Consider the following 13693-nt stretch of genomic DNA (forward strand, 5'->3'; position numbering starts at 1 on the left):
TCTGCCTCAAGCTCCAATGACTCAACCATCTCTACAGCGAATCCCCGTTGCAGTCTCTATCACAGCACCACACAGCAAAGGCACCATCGAGGGAAAACTGTGATCAAAGGCACTACACAGCAAATCCCCGCTGCAGTCTCTATCACAACACCACACGGCAAAGGCACTACCGAGGGAAAACTGTGATCAAATGCACTACACAGCAAATCCTCGTTGCAGTCTGTATCACAGCACCACACGACGAAGGCACCACCGAGGGAAAACTGTGATTAAAGGCACTACACAGCAGATCCCCGCTGCAGTCTCTATCACAACATCACACGGCAAAGGCACCACTGAGGGAAAACTGTGATCAAAGGCATTACACAGCAAATCCCCGTTGCAGTCTCTATCACAGCACCACACGACAAAGGCACCACCGAGGGAAAATTGTGATCAAATGCACTACACAGCAAATCCCCGCTGCAGTCTCTATCACAGCACCACACGGCAAAGTCACCACCGAGGGAAAACTGTGATCAAAGGCACTACACAGCAAATCCCCACTGCAGTCTCTTGCACAGCACCACACGACGACGTCACCACCAAGGGAAAATTGTGTCCAAAAGGCATTACACAGCAAATCCCCACTGCAATCTCTATCACAGCACCACACGACAGCGCACCACCGAAGGAAAACTGTGATCAAAAGGCACTACACAGCGAAACCCCGTTGCAGTCTCTGGCACAAGCACTAGGCAACCTGCTTACTCCGCCACCAACAATCACATCTCTGGAAGCTTCATGAGGTCCTGGCACCATGCTCTATCTTCTCAAAATTAAAGATTCCTAACATTTACAAAAAGAACCAAAAAAAAAAAAAAAAACAAAAGAATCTACCACCTCCCAAGATACTTCGGAAGACCACGACTTAATATGCGTGGAGTTATCTTTTGCGGGAAGAGCAAGCGCCTTAGGACTAGTCAGTGGCTCGTAAAGCTTCAACGTTGTTCATCTGTCTTGCGAATCACTTGCCTTCGTAAGAATGGTGATGGTGCTGCTCTTAAAGCATTTAAAAAATACCATGACCTCGAAAAAAATAAATAAATCAGCGACTGCAATGCAGCAAGGACGGCAGCGGACAGTGTAGCAAAGACGTCAGATAGTGCAGCGACGGTAGTGCAGCAAGGACAGCAGAACCTGAGCAACCTGGTTCGATGCACCTTCTTCTTCCTCTCTACTGTCGGTTTGGTTGAAAGTTACGGCTTCGCTGCAATGCGATGAAATAGGAGAAGGTAGTAATCCTTTTATAAAGCCACAAAAGGCAAACATTCATGCTCCTGAGTTCGTAGGAATAAAAAAATAGAATAAAAAAATTATAAAAGTATAATGGTGCACGGCACCATAGAAAAAAATATATGTATGAGGTCTTTGGTGCATAGCACCATCTTAAAAAAATAATAATAAAAAAAAGAGAAAAAAAAAGTGAAAGGTCTTTTGGTGCTTCACGCACCATAAGGATAAAAAAATAATAAAAATATATATAAGGGCAATTAGAATGGTGCATCAGGCACCATATATATATATATATATAAGGCCAATTGGAATGGTGCATCAGGCACCACCTTAAAAATAATAATAAATAATAAAAGTTTTTTTTAGGTGCTCCACGCACCATAAGAATTAATATATATATATATATATATATATATATATATATATATATATATATATATATATATATATATAAAAGAGGGAGGGATGGTGCATCAGGTATCGTCCGACGATATAAAAAAAAAAGAAAAAAAAACACAAATGCATTGAGAGAAATAAAGTCCATTTTATTTATTTTTCTGGAAATTTTACATAAATTTGCATTATACATACCTAAAAAAAAAATCAAATCAAATTTACAAGAGAGGGTCTTCAAGGACGATCAGGTGGCGCCTCACCACTCGGCGGAACTCCAGGAAGAAAAGGAGCCAGAGGTTGATCATGTGGAGCTTCATTACGTGGTACAGCCTCAGAAGACGAAGGCAAATGCTGTTGGAACAAACCCACAAACCTCTGATGATCAAGTAAAATCTGATCATCAGATTCCTGCATATGGTCAATCTTCTTCTTCATGTTTGTAGCATAGTTATGTGCGAGCCTGTGCAACTGTTTATTCTCATGCTTGAGCCCTCTAATCTCCTGTTTGAGACTCATCACTTCAGCCGCCAATGATTCAACTTGACGGGTTCGAGCAAATAGACGTTGGGCCATATTAGACACAGAACTTGCACACTGCACACTGAGAGCCAGAGAATCCTTAACAGCCAACTCATCAGACCGTTTAGAAAGTAGTCTGTTATCTTTGGGAGTGACAAGGTTCATGGCCACCACCGCAGCGGTCATATCATTCTTCATCACCGAGTCCCCGACGGTAAGAGGACCAGTAAGGGATATGAAGGATGGGCGCCATATGTTGTCTGGAGAAGGCGGGATTGCCTCTTCACCAAGGTTCAAGTCAAAACGACGGTCGGATGGTCCAGACATTTTCAAAGGTGTTAAAAAATGAGGAGGTCAGACGAATCAAGATCTTAGAAGTGCAAGAAGGGAGTTTCTACAAGCGAAAATTCAAGTGTGCTTTGAAATGAACTGCATGCCTCTATAAAAAATCAACACTCGATAGGATTTCAGAGATCGAAGAAGCGAGCTCAGAATTCGAAGAGGCCAATTCAAAAATCGAAGAGGCAAGCTCAGAAATCGGGGAGGCATCTTGCTTTTCCAGACGCGTCAGCACCCGTCACACGTAAACTCAGCTTTGCGGAAATCACGGGTAATTTGTCGAAGCGCCGATCCCAAATATCGAAGAGGCGCCAGTCTTTTTCAGCCTCGTCAACACCTATCACATGCACACTCAACTTGGCAAAAAATTACGGACAATTTGTCGAAGATTTCTGATAAAGAAGAAAGCACGTGAAGCCATACTGATCAATCACTCAATGGTTACCGACACGAGTGAAACAATAGTACATCTACAGGTATTAAAGAACTTCCTATAACTGTCCACCTTCACCCTCCATAGCAAGGCAGATATACATAACATTTCTTCATCTCCGAGAATGCCTTCCCAACGAAGCCTCTCGAGTCACTCAGTGTTCCTTATTCCTTGGGGTACCTCTGCAAGCAAATGACACTAAAGCAAAAGTATCTCATATCACCAGGGTAGAAAGCAAGAGTATCTCATATCATGCTTTCTCCCTATCATTTCCTTTGTCCTTGTTCTTACCTACAAAGACAAGGATAAAGAAAACAATATGCCGAAACCTCCACTCAAACTCGGGTAAGGAATCGACTACCTGGAACCTTTGCCTGGTTGCTTACCTGGCATTCCTCTCGAGTACTCGTCTTCCATTGCTGCTGTACTTCCAAAGAAGCTGTCACATATGCCTGGAGAATAGATAAGGCAAGTGAAAATGATACCTTGCAGCATGTGGAGACAACGTGCAGAAGAAACAAGCAGAGAAGAATGCAGCCTGCACAGCCAACTCAGCAGAAGGAGTCTGAGCTGAGGAACTCAAGAAGCTGCCACATCTGCCTGGAGAACAAATAAGGAAATGCGGCGTACACAGTCAACTCAGCAGAAGGAGTCCGAGTTGAAGAATTAGAGAGAATAAGGGGTTTGAGTTAAATCCAAGAGCTCGATAAGCTTCAACAAAATATTGACCGCCCCATCGCCGAAGAACAAAGCCTCGATGTGCAACGCTGTCAAATCACCATTACTTATTCGAAAGTAAGAGTATTTAATATCATGCTTTCTCCCTATCATTTTCTTTGTCCTTGTTCTTACCTGCGGGACAAGGAGAAAGAAAGCAATCAGCCAGCACTTGGTATCAATCTTCCGATCTGGAACCGACTGCTTGGAACCCTTCCCTGATTGCTTACCGAGCACTGCTATCGAGGTACCCATTATCTCAACATCTTATGCTTCCAGAGAAGATACCACATCTGCCAGAAGAACAAATAAGGCAAGGGAAAATGATACATTGAAGCATGTGGAGACAAGCACAACAAAGCACGTGCCGATTCATCTGCTACTTCTTCAAAATCAAAAGTATCTCATATCATCAAGGTTGCAATCACTATGGGTGGAGGACTCGTTTTGACCCTCAAATTCTTGGGTCGACTCGCTAGGCGTTGTAGGCTTCACGTGCCGATTCACCACCCTTGAATCAAATCCTTAAAGATCAAGTCACCAACTGGAAGAAGAGCTCATCAATCTTGAAGATCATACCGTTGACCAAACTGCTCAGGTGTGAATTAGAAAGATTGAACAAAGCAACAAGTTGTCACATTCACCTCGTGCCTGCTTGCCAAGTGTTCGAGTTAACCTTCAAGAATCAAGCCTTAACAGCCCTTGAAGAAGCTTCCAGCCAAATTCAAGATCAAGCATCGACGACCCTTGAGGAAATCACAAGTCCAATTCAAGATCAAGCGTCCACCATATTTGAATCAAATCCAGTTCAAGAATAAGTTGTGGAAAATCAACAATTGGAGGAATCCAGAAAATCCTCTAACCCAGTTCAAGATCAAAGCTGTGGAAAGTCAACAAAGCGCAAAAACAAGCACGTGCCGATTCATCCACTACCAAAGCCAAAGATCATCTACCACATAAAGCTCCTTGTGGTCCAATTTTAACCTTCAAGATCAAGCCTCGACGGCCCTTGAAGAAATTTCAAACAAAGTCCAAGAACAAGCCTCAACGGCCCTTGAAGAAATTTCCAGCCCAATTCAAGATCAAGCCCCAACGGCTCTTGGATCGACATCTACATTAAGGAACTTCAAAACGCATCTCCTACACGTGACAAGCACATGTATACGACGCGCCTTGAAGTGGGGGCATTTGTAGACATGAAATTTTGGTAAATAAATGTTGACTGATAAATCAAAGTTTCAACGCTTATATATATTACATAAATTTTACACGTAGCATATGACTCGACGAAAAATTGAAATGAGTCGGAAAAGTCATCAAACAGGACACGTATCAGCACATGGCAGAAACGACTTATTTCATTTGGAATATTATATTCAAAATTAGGCCTTGGAAAATTTTATAAATAGAAGCCAATTTCATTTCATTTTAGAAAGGAATTCATATTACACCTTCAAGCTCTGAAGCTCTGAAACTCCGAAGCTCTCAAGCATCCAGATTCCCGAAGAATCAAGAAAGCCTTCTTCGTTCTTCGTTCATCGTTCTTCCAAGATCAAGCCCCGACGGCCCCTTGGATCAACAATCCACCGATTCAAGATCAAGCCCCGACGGCCCTTGAAGAAAGTGTTCTTCGTTCTTCGTTCATCGTTCTTCCAAGATCAAGCCCCGACGGCCCTTGGATCAACAATATCAACAAATCCACACATCCAACCGTTCTTCAAGATCAATCCCAAAAGCCCCTTGAAGATCCGTTCATCACCGTTATTCAAGATCAAGCCTCAACGGCCCTTGAAGAAACGCTCATCCTCAAGATCAAGCCCCAACGGCTTCTTGAAGATTCGCTCAAATCCACCTTCAAGATCGAGTCCACGGCCCTTGAAGAACGTTCATCCTTAGATCAAGCCCAATGGCCCTTTGGATCAATCGCACATCCACAAATCAACACCTTACGGAGATCGAATCAGATGATCAAATTTAAGAGAGATTGTAACCCAAAATCATCAAATAAAAATATTATTTTGTGCACGTTGTTCTTGTCTCTTTCCTTTTCAGGAAATTTTCGTGTTCATAGTGTCACTATACAAATAATGAGATATGTGTGTGAAAAAGTTAATAACTTAAAAAATAAAATTTTCTACTACTTACATAAAAACACGTGGTGTATCACCCGTGTTATTGTCACTATGAAAATTTTCTAGTGTTGATATGCTTGCAAGAGTTGCGCATCTACCGAACTTAAAAGGAAAACAAAAGTTGCATGCCTTTGTCAAGCCACGAGTCATTAATCCACAGGATTATAGTACAGGCCCAATTGATCGATGCTCCGTATTTAGATCCAACATTAATATAACACATAGTTAAATTGGTTAGAGCAATATGATTTTTCTGTATGTGCACTTAAGTTTGTATCTTTCTCCTTCATTTATATTAACTTAAAATATCGTTTGGAACTTGAAAAAAAATAAAATAAAAACACTTCAAATATTGGATTGGGTTGCCTTTCTAACTACACGATGTAACACTCAACTAAAATTTGAAGCTTCAACTAGCTTTTGATTTAGGATTCAATCATTCAAATATGTTACTTTTGAGTTTGATGTGGAGGGTTTGTTTGAGATTGCTTGTGGAATGACTAAATGCGATGTATGACAATAAAAAACGTTTGTAACTGCGTTTGACTTAAAAAGTTAAAAGTGTTTTTTTATTATATAACTGCTTTATAGAGAATTGAATCTCAGATGCTTCTTCAAGAAGTACTTTCAAGTGTTTCGCTTGGATTTTTAATAGAAATTTTACTGTGCTTCTATTGAAAGCACTTTTAACATAAGCGCTTATGAGTAAAAAAGCTTCAAACATAAAATTCTCAAACAAACTATGATGGTTTTTGGCTTGCTATTCTTGGGTGATATTATTCACCAATGGTGAATTCTCCAAAGTCCAAGAGTGGTCAGTTCATCCATGAAGATCGAAAAAAGTGGATGGATAGTGCCTATGATAACCTCTTAGTCGACTAGATAGTAACATAATGCATGTAAACTGATCGATAAATTGTCTGAGTGAGTACTTGACACAACATCTGCAAGGTTTTAACCTAATCAAAACGAAGGAAGAATGTTTGTTTGAAATAATTATCTGTCTATATTATCACTTATCAGTGTTCATGGTTCATTTTTTTATATCATTATTGACATGTTTTATAAAACATTAAAACCTTTTTTTTTCCCATTGTCTAAGTTCATAGTTTACGCCAAAAAGTCTTAAATAAATACAAGCATGCAATCCCATGCGCATTGACCATTTAGCCACCAATTTTCGAATCACAAAATATATGCAAACAGAGTAAAAAAACTAAAATATTTTGAGAGAGAGAAGAAAAATTCCTGTCCTTTTTGTATTTGAGAGAGAGAAGAAAAAATAATGTAATTTTTGTGTGAAATTCGAGAATATTTTTGTTCACTATTCTATTTATTATAGTTAAATGAGTTTGATTTCGAGACATATGTCGTATATAAACACAAATTTTAAAATTTTTATTCACCCATTAATGCAAAAATAGTGATTTGCATTACCACTATTTAAGAATGGTGAACAAAAAATGCACCTGTGAGATGCCAACCAGGTTGGACTTGTGGGTCAAATCAAAGATGAAGTGTACACTTTTGTTTTTTTAAAGTAATGATAATTAATTGAAATAAATAAGGACAATAACTTAGAAATGGACTCTATTGGATGGAAATAACAGATTTATCCATAATTCTATATAACCATATATATTTTGCAATCGCATAATTATTTTTATTTCTGTTCATTTATGCAAGTTCCGTTCTCCTAGACTTTATGATCTAAGAAAATTTTGATCAAACACCATTCAAAGTTAATATAACGATAGAAGATAAAGCACAACAATAAAAATTATAAACGACTGCATACCATTAAATTAAAATCGAACAATGTAATGTATAACCACACATTTACCTGGTCATGTAATCTATGGTCATTACGCATGTATGTATACGTATACGTACACATATATATGTACATGGAATCCAAAAGCTGATAAGAGAGATGTTGCAGTTTTGTGTTGGGAGTCAAGCTGTAACATGCTGCAAGAGAGAATATTGCCTTGGCAGCTGAGCATCCTCATCGAAAGCCAATAAATTATGAACCATCTGAAATCATGTTGTCATTTTCGTTTCTTAATTACACAAATATATGCTTGACCAAAAAAAAAATATTATTAAGAAAACATATGTTTTTGAAAAATCAATTTGACACAACACGAGCGTATGTGTGGGTTACACTGTTTCACTATCAATGAGATTCACTATAAATCTGCGGACAAGGAGATTTGGGTCGTTCAACAGAGAGGGAAAGAAACGGGGGTTTGTGAGATAAACTAGTGAAATTGACTAATAGGGGTGTATGATTGAAATTGTATGGTTTGGATCTATTTGTCTGTGGGCTCTAAATACATAAATTTGGAGTAGATTCAATCCATTTCACTAGGACAATGTGAATGTTTCCTTATTCTCATATTTGAATTCGCTCCCTGTAAATTAATACGTAATTGAATGAAAAAAAATATAAATATAAGTCATGAATGATTCATGTAAGAACATAAGAAAAAAGGTCTAAGTTGAAACCTGAGACAACATCTATAGGAACAAAATGAATGAGTCTCCGAGTGAAAAATTATTGAACAAGCAAAATAAATGTTTTTAACCAATTGAGCAACACTCTCATTCCAACACTACTAATTGTAAATGACTATACCAATATTAAGAATTTGAATTACGTTTCGTATTTATAACTCCTGATATATAAAGTGAGTAGAGTAATAATAGCCACGGGATTTTATATTCTTGCCCAATAATTAAAAGCCTTGCATTGCACAACAAATAAAAGGATAAAACAGGATGTTTACCATCAATCGTGAACAAATCTTTGAGGAGAATAATGAGCAAATCTTCGTTCTTGCTCAACAATCAAATTCCTTGCACAACAATTAAACCCCTTATTTACAAGAAAAATATATATTTATTAAACTTCGTGACCATAAATTTTTTTTTTCAAAAAGAAAATGTTTTATACCACCAAATTCCAGAAATAAAAATCATACGTACCATATCACGTGCAACTAGAAAGTCAGATCTGACCTACCCATTTTTATTTTTCTATTTTAGTATTATATTCGTTTTGGACAATATATTTATTTTTAGTTATATAAAAAAATAAATTTATTTTTAGAGTGTCACACTTTCCTTTACTTTTCACGCACATTTGTTAATTTTATCCGTTGATCATTATTAATTTGTTCGAAGAAGGCCTGAAAATTGAGAGAGTGTGTGAGAGGTAAAAATAAATGTGTGGACCACCATCTTTTTTCAATTGATTTATAATTGATTTTGTTTGAGGGGTCTTGTTATGAGTGTATTTTTGCTCACCATTCTAAAAATACTAATCACTCTATATATCATTGTTGAATGAATTTAGGGGTATATTCAATTGAGCATTTGAGAGATTTTAATGGATTTATAAATTTATGGATTTTTATGGAGTTTAATTGATTTGTAGAGATTCCATAAAAAATTTTGATTTAATTCCCTTGAAATCTCATGAGAAGATGTGAGATTTGTGGATGCTTAAAATACACTACAAAATATCTCCAATTTCCTCTAATTCCTCAACTTTCTTAAATTCTTTAAAATCAATTTCTAATTGAATATACCTGGAATGTTATAAACTTCTTTAAAATCCTAATTGAATACACCCGTATTTCTAAGGATTTTAATAAACTATCTTAAAATTTTGATTCAATATATCTTTAATTTCATAGAATCATTTAAAATCTTGATTGAACACCCTCCTTAAATTTTTACTTTGTTTTTATCCACAACACATTTTTTTAAAATTTAATAAAAAATAAACTCATCTAACTATCATAAATAAAATATTACTCTTAGGTCAGGGAGGTAAATAAAAATATTCTCCTTTTGATACAAATTAATTTTCTTTTCTAAACAAAATTATAAATACTTGCTTAATGAGTCCGCTAAACCTAAAAGATTAAATCGGACGGCTGCAATTAACTAAGTTCCTCTACAAAGAGGCCAGTCCCTTCACTCTCCCAAGTAAAAGCTCTTACCAAAGTCTCTCTCATCTCCCTCTCTCTCTCTCTCTCTCTCTCTCTCTCTCTCTCTATCTCTCTGTGCATCCATCCATGGCGACGATCCAGAGCGTCAAGGCTAGGCAGATCTTCGACAGCCGTGGCAATCCCACCGTCGAGGTTCGCTTCTCTCTCTCTCTCTCTCTCTCTTCGATACTTTCTAGGTCGCCGATCTACTTGTTCAATCACTGATCGCAATCCTCTTTTCTACTTTTTGTTTTTCATTGATTTGAATTCGATTCGGTTAAAACGACGCGTTTCGTCTGTGATTACGACAGGCAAGAGCGTTAGCTGATTAGATCGATGGGTGCTTGATTATATATGAACATTTGTTTTTATTTTTTCGAATTTAATTTTGCGATCTGTAATTTTGTTGAATTTAATTCTCAAATGGATCGATAAATGTTCGATTGAAAATTAAAAAAATGGATGTGTGTTCGTTGCAGGTCGATATCATACTGTCAGATGGCACTTTGGCTAGAGCCGCTGTTCCAAGTGGTGCATCCACTGGTATATTTCTCTGATCGATTTCTCACTTTTTTTCGTGTTATTCGAAAGATTTCGATGTATGGAACTTGTACGATGGTTCGTGTTTATTGTCCAGTATACATCTTAATAGTCTTATCAAACAAGTTTAATTTATCGTTTGTCAATAACTTGCAGGAGTTTACGAGGCCCTTGAGTTGCGCGATGGAGGCAAAGACTACCTCGGAAAGGGTGTTTCGAAGGTGAGGAATCGCTTCGTTGTTAGTTGATTTTGTGTACCACCCAGATTGAACATAGTGTTGATCTTTTTGTGACTGGTTTATTACCTTTTTTTGTTGTGTGTAGGCTGTCAACAATGTCAACACAATCATTGGCCCCGCTTTGATCGGCAAGGTTGGTTGAATCTGCTTGTATTCTATTAAGATTATGTGTTCTGTTTTTGTCAATTTAATGTTTGGAACCTTAAGATTGCTGTTTCAGGCGGATATAATTGTAAACTAATGTTTCTTGTTGCATTGTGCAGGACCCGAGCGAACAGACGGCTATTGACAACTTCATGGTTCAACAGCTCGATGGAACCGTCAACGAGTGGGGTTGGTGCAAGCAAAAGGTATAACATATTTATGCTTGTTACATTTAGTCTATATGTGTAAATCGTTGGTTGTAGGTGTTGTCAATCAAATTAACTGGGATATAATTTGTTTTTCAGCTTGGTGCAAATGCCATTTTGGCCGTGTCTCTTGCAGTCGCCAAGGCTGGTGCTAGCGTCAAGAAAGTTCCTCTCTACAAGGTATAGGGTTTGGGGTTTAAGATCAAATAATATCTATTGTGCTTCTTTTCATTTTTAGTGTTCACTGTTGTGATGTAGGTTTTAAAGGACCGGATGAATTGCTTTTTCCTTTTTTAGCTGTTTCTTTTTCATGTTACACGAATCTGATTTTAATGTTGCTGTCTTTTTCATTGCAGCATATCGCCAATCTTGCTGGCAACAAGAACCTAGTGTTGCCCGTTCCTGCTTTCAATGTCATCAACGGTGGATCACATGCAGGAAACAAGCTTGCAATGCAGGAGTTCATGATTCTTCCTATTGGAGCTTCCTCATTCAAGGAAGCCATGAAGATGGGTGTGGAAGTATATCACAACCTTAAGGTGGGTTACCCTTCCTTGAGAGAAGGGGTTTAGAAATTTTTGGGAACGTATTGTTTCTTATTCTATATTCATAAGATCATCATAGGGTCCTTGCGATGAGGAGATTTTAGTAATTCTCTTTTCGGAATTATCTGCTAAATCATGCCAGTACTTTCCCCTGATATTTTCAGGATCCATGTCCTTCGTATTGTTGAGCATGCTTGTATGATTCAGTTATGCATCTTACTTTCTCACTGACCACTGTTGTTCTCTATAGTCTGTGATTAAAAAGAAGTACGGTCAGGATGCAACCAATGTTGGTGACGAAGGTGGATTTGCTCCTAACATCCAGGTTAACCATAGTTTTATGTAACCTAATCATTCAATTGAAGTTTTTTCTCGTTACTTTTTATTTCTTTCACATTTGTGTACTGAAATTATCATCATTTTTAAATGAATTCAGGAGAACAGGGAAGGTCTTGAATTACTCAAGACAGCCATCGAGAAGGCTGGATACACCGGCAAAGTAAGTTTGTTTCTAATCCTAATGTTCCATTACAAAGGAAATTTTATGACCCTGCAATAGTTATAAACGGAATTTCTTTTTGTTTTCTCTTCAGGTTGTCATTGGAATGGATGTTGCTGCATCTGAGTTTTATGGATCAGATAAAACCTATGACCTGAACTTCAAGGAAGAGGTTCGCCTTTTTACAATCCCCTCCTTTCAATCTGTGTTGCCGCTTTTTGTTTATCCGACCTCGAAAAAAGTTTATTAAGAATTAATTATTAACTTAATTTTCTACTTTCTTTTTTGTCTGTACAGAAAAATGATGGTTCCCAAAAGATCTCAGGAAATGCTCTCAAGGACCTCTACAAGTCATTTGCAAGTGAGTACCCAATTGTTTCAATTGAAGATCCATTTGACCAAGATGACTGGGAGCACTATGCCAAGATGACAGCTGAAGTTGGAGAAAAAATACAAATTGTGGGAGATGATCTGTTGGTGACCAACCCCAAGGTCGGTTGATCTCTTGGAAGCGATGTTTTTCCCTTCTGTCGCTTTCTCCCTATAAAATGGGGTTTCAATTTAAAGTTTCTTTCTGATGGCCTCACTTTACTGACATCTCTACTCTTCCTACTCGTATTTTCAGAGAGTCGAGAAGGCAATCAAGGAAAAATCTTGCAATGCTCTTCTTCTCAAGGTACAACAGGAATCTCACTCCTTAGTCGAAAATACTGGAGCTTGTGTTTTCTACCAACATGAAAATAATAACCCTTTTTAATCTTGTTTGGAATACAGGTGAATCAAATTGGATCAGTAACCGAGAGTATTGAGGCTGTAAGAATGTCCAAGAAAGCTGGATGGGGTGTGATGACCAGCCACCGCAGTGGAGAAACTGAGGACACCTTCATTGCTGATCTCGCTGTTGGTTTGGCTACGGTAATTATTTGATCTGAAATCTGTGTTATCCCTCAGTTTTCTCCAAACCTCCATTCGATTTCTCACGAGTTTTTATATTTGTTTTCAGGGACAAATCAAGACAGGAGCTCCCTGCAGGTCGGAGCGTCTTGCCAAGTACAACCAGGTCTGTACTAGCACCAATTTTCTTTTGTGCTCCTATGATTTCGTAAAATTTCTTAGTTCTTAGTTCTTTGTTGGTTGAATTCTTCAACTTAGTTTCTGAACATCTCATGTTTTGTAAATGTAGCTGTTGCGAATTGAGGAGGAGCTCGGTGCTGAGGCAGTGTATGCCGGAGCTAAGTTCCGCGTGCCCGTTGAGCCCTATTAGATTATGAAGTGCATACGAGGCTTTTGCGGGATATGAGAGATCGGAGTTTGACGATGTTAGGGAATAAGTTTTTATGTAGAATGGCTTAGTTATGTGGAAAACTTGAAACCCTTTTCCAATAACTTTCAGAGTAAGTTTTGTTCTGAGAGCTTGAAAACAGTTCTCTACTGGAAATTTTCGAGTAAGCGTGTTCGACTATGTAATCTGTTTTGAGTTGCTTTCTTAATGTTTGCTACAAGTAAATTTGTGTTTTAAGAACAACTTGATCGTCTTCTCTTTTAGCGTTCGCATTCAATCATCGTTTCTTGTTTTTCGAGTTTGGTGTGTGCATCATGTTCAATGTGCTTCAATGGTTTTTAAGTTTGATCTGGACGGAGATTGATACGAAACGCTTGAATGTTTTTGAAGTTCGATTTGAACTGAGATTGATAAGAGACATCATAA

At 37.9% G+C, this 13693-nt stretch overlaps 1 protein-coding gene across 1 annotated transcript; it reads left to right on the forward strand.

Annotated features, from left to right (window-relative positions):
* Positions 1–9790: 9790 nt before the first annotated feature.
* On the forward strand, positions 9791–13530 carry LOC126600155 (enolase-like). Its single transcript, XM_050266705.1, has 15 exons — positions 9791–9965; positions 10292–10355; positions 10509–10573; positions 10677–10724; positions 10855–10941; positions 11041–11121; positions 11298–11480; positions 11737–11811; positions 11923–11985; positions 12080–12157; positions 12283–12477; positions 12611–12661; positions 12760–12900; positions 12989–13045; positions 13169–13530. Exons 1-15 carry the CDS (start codon positions 9900–9902, stop codon positions 13247–13249), a joined length of 1335 nt encoding a protein of 444 aa, XP_050122662.1. The 5' UTR covers positions 9791–9899; the 3' UTR covers positions 13250–13530.
* Positions 13531–13693: the final 163 nt, after the last annotated feature.

This window comes from Malus sylvestris, chromosome 14 (genome assembly GCF_916048215.2).
Source record: "Malus sylvestris chromosome 14, drMalSylv7.2, whole genome shotgun sequence".
Classification (NCBI taxonomy): Eukaryota; Viridiplantae; Streptophyta; class Magnoliopsida; order Rosales; family Rosaceae; genus Malus; species Malus sylvestris.

What these genes read in the sequence shown, in the direction of transcription:
- LOC126600155 (XM_050266705.1), top strand. Translation starts at nt 9,900, where the DNA reads ATGGCGACGATCCAGAGCGTCAAGGCTAGGCAGATCTTCGACAGCCGT. An exon ending in GATTTGCTCCTAACATCCAG is followed by an intron (nt 11,812 to 11,922) that starts GTTAACCATAGT and finishes AAATGAATTCAG; the next exon opens with GAGAACAGGGAAGGTCTTGA. An exon ending in GTCTTGCCAAGTACAACCAG is followed by an intron (nt 13,046 to 13,168) that starts GTCTGTACTAGC and finishes TTGTAAATGTAG; the next exon opens with CTGTTGCGAATTGAGGAGGA.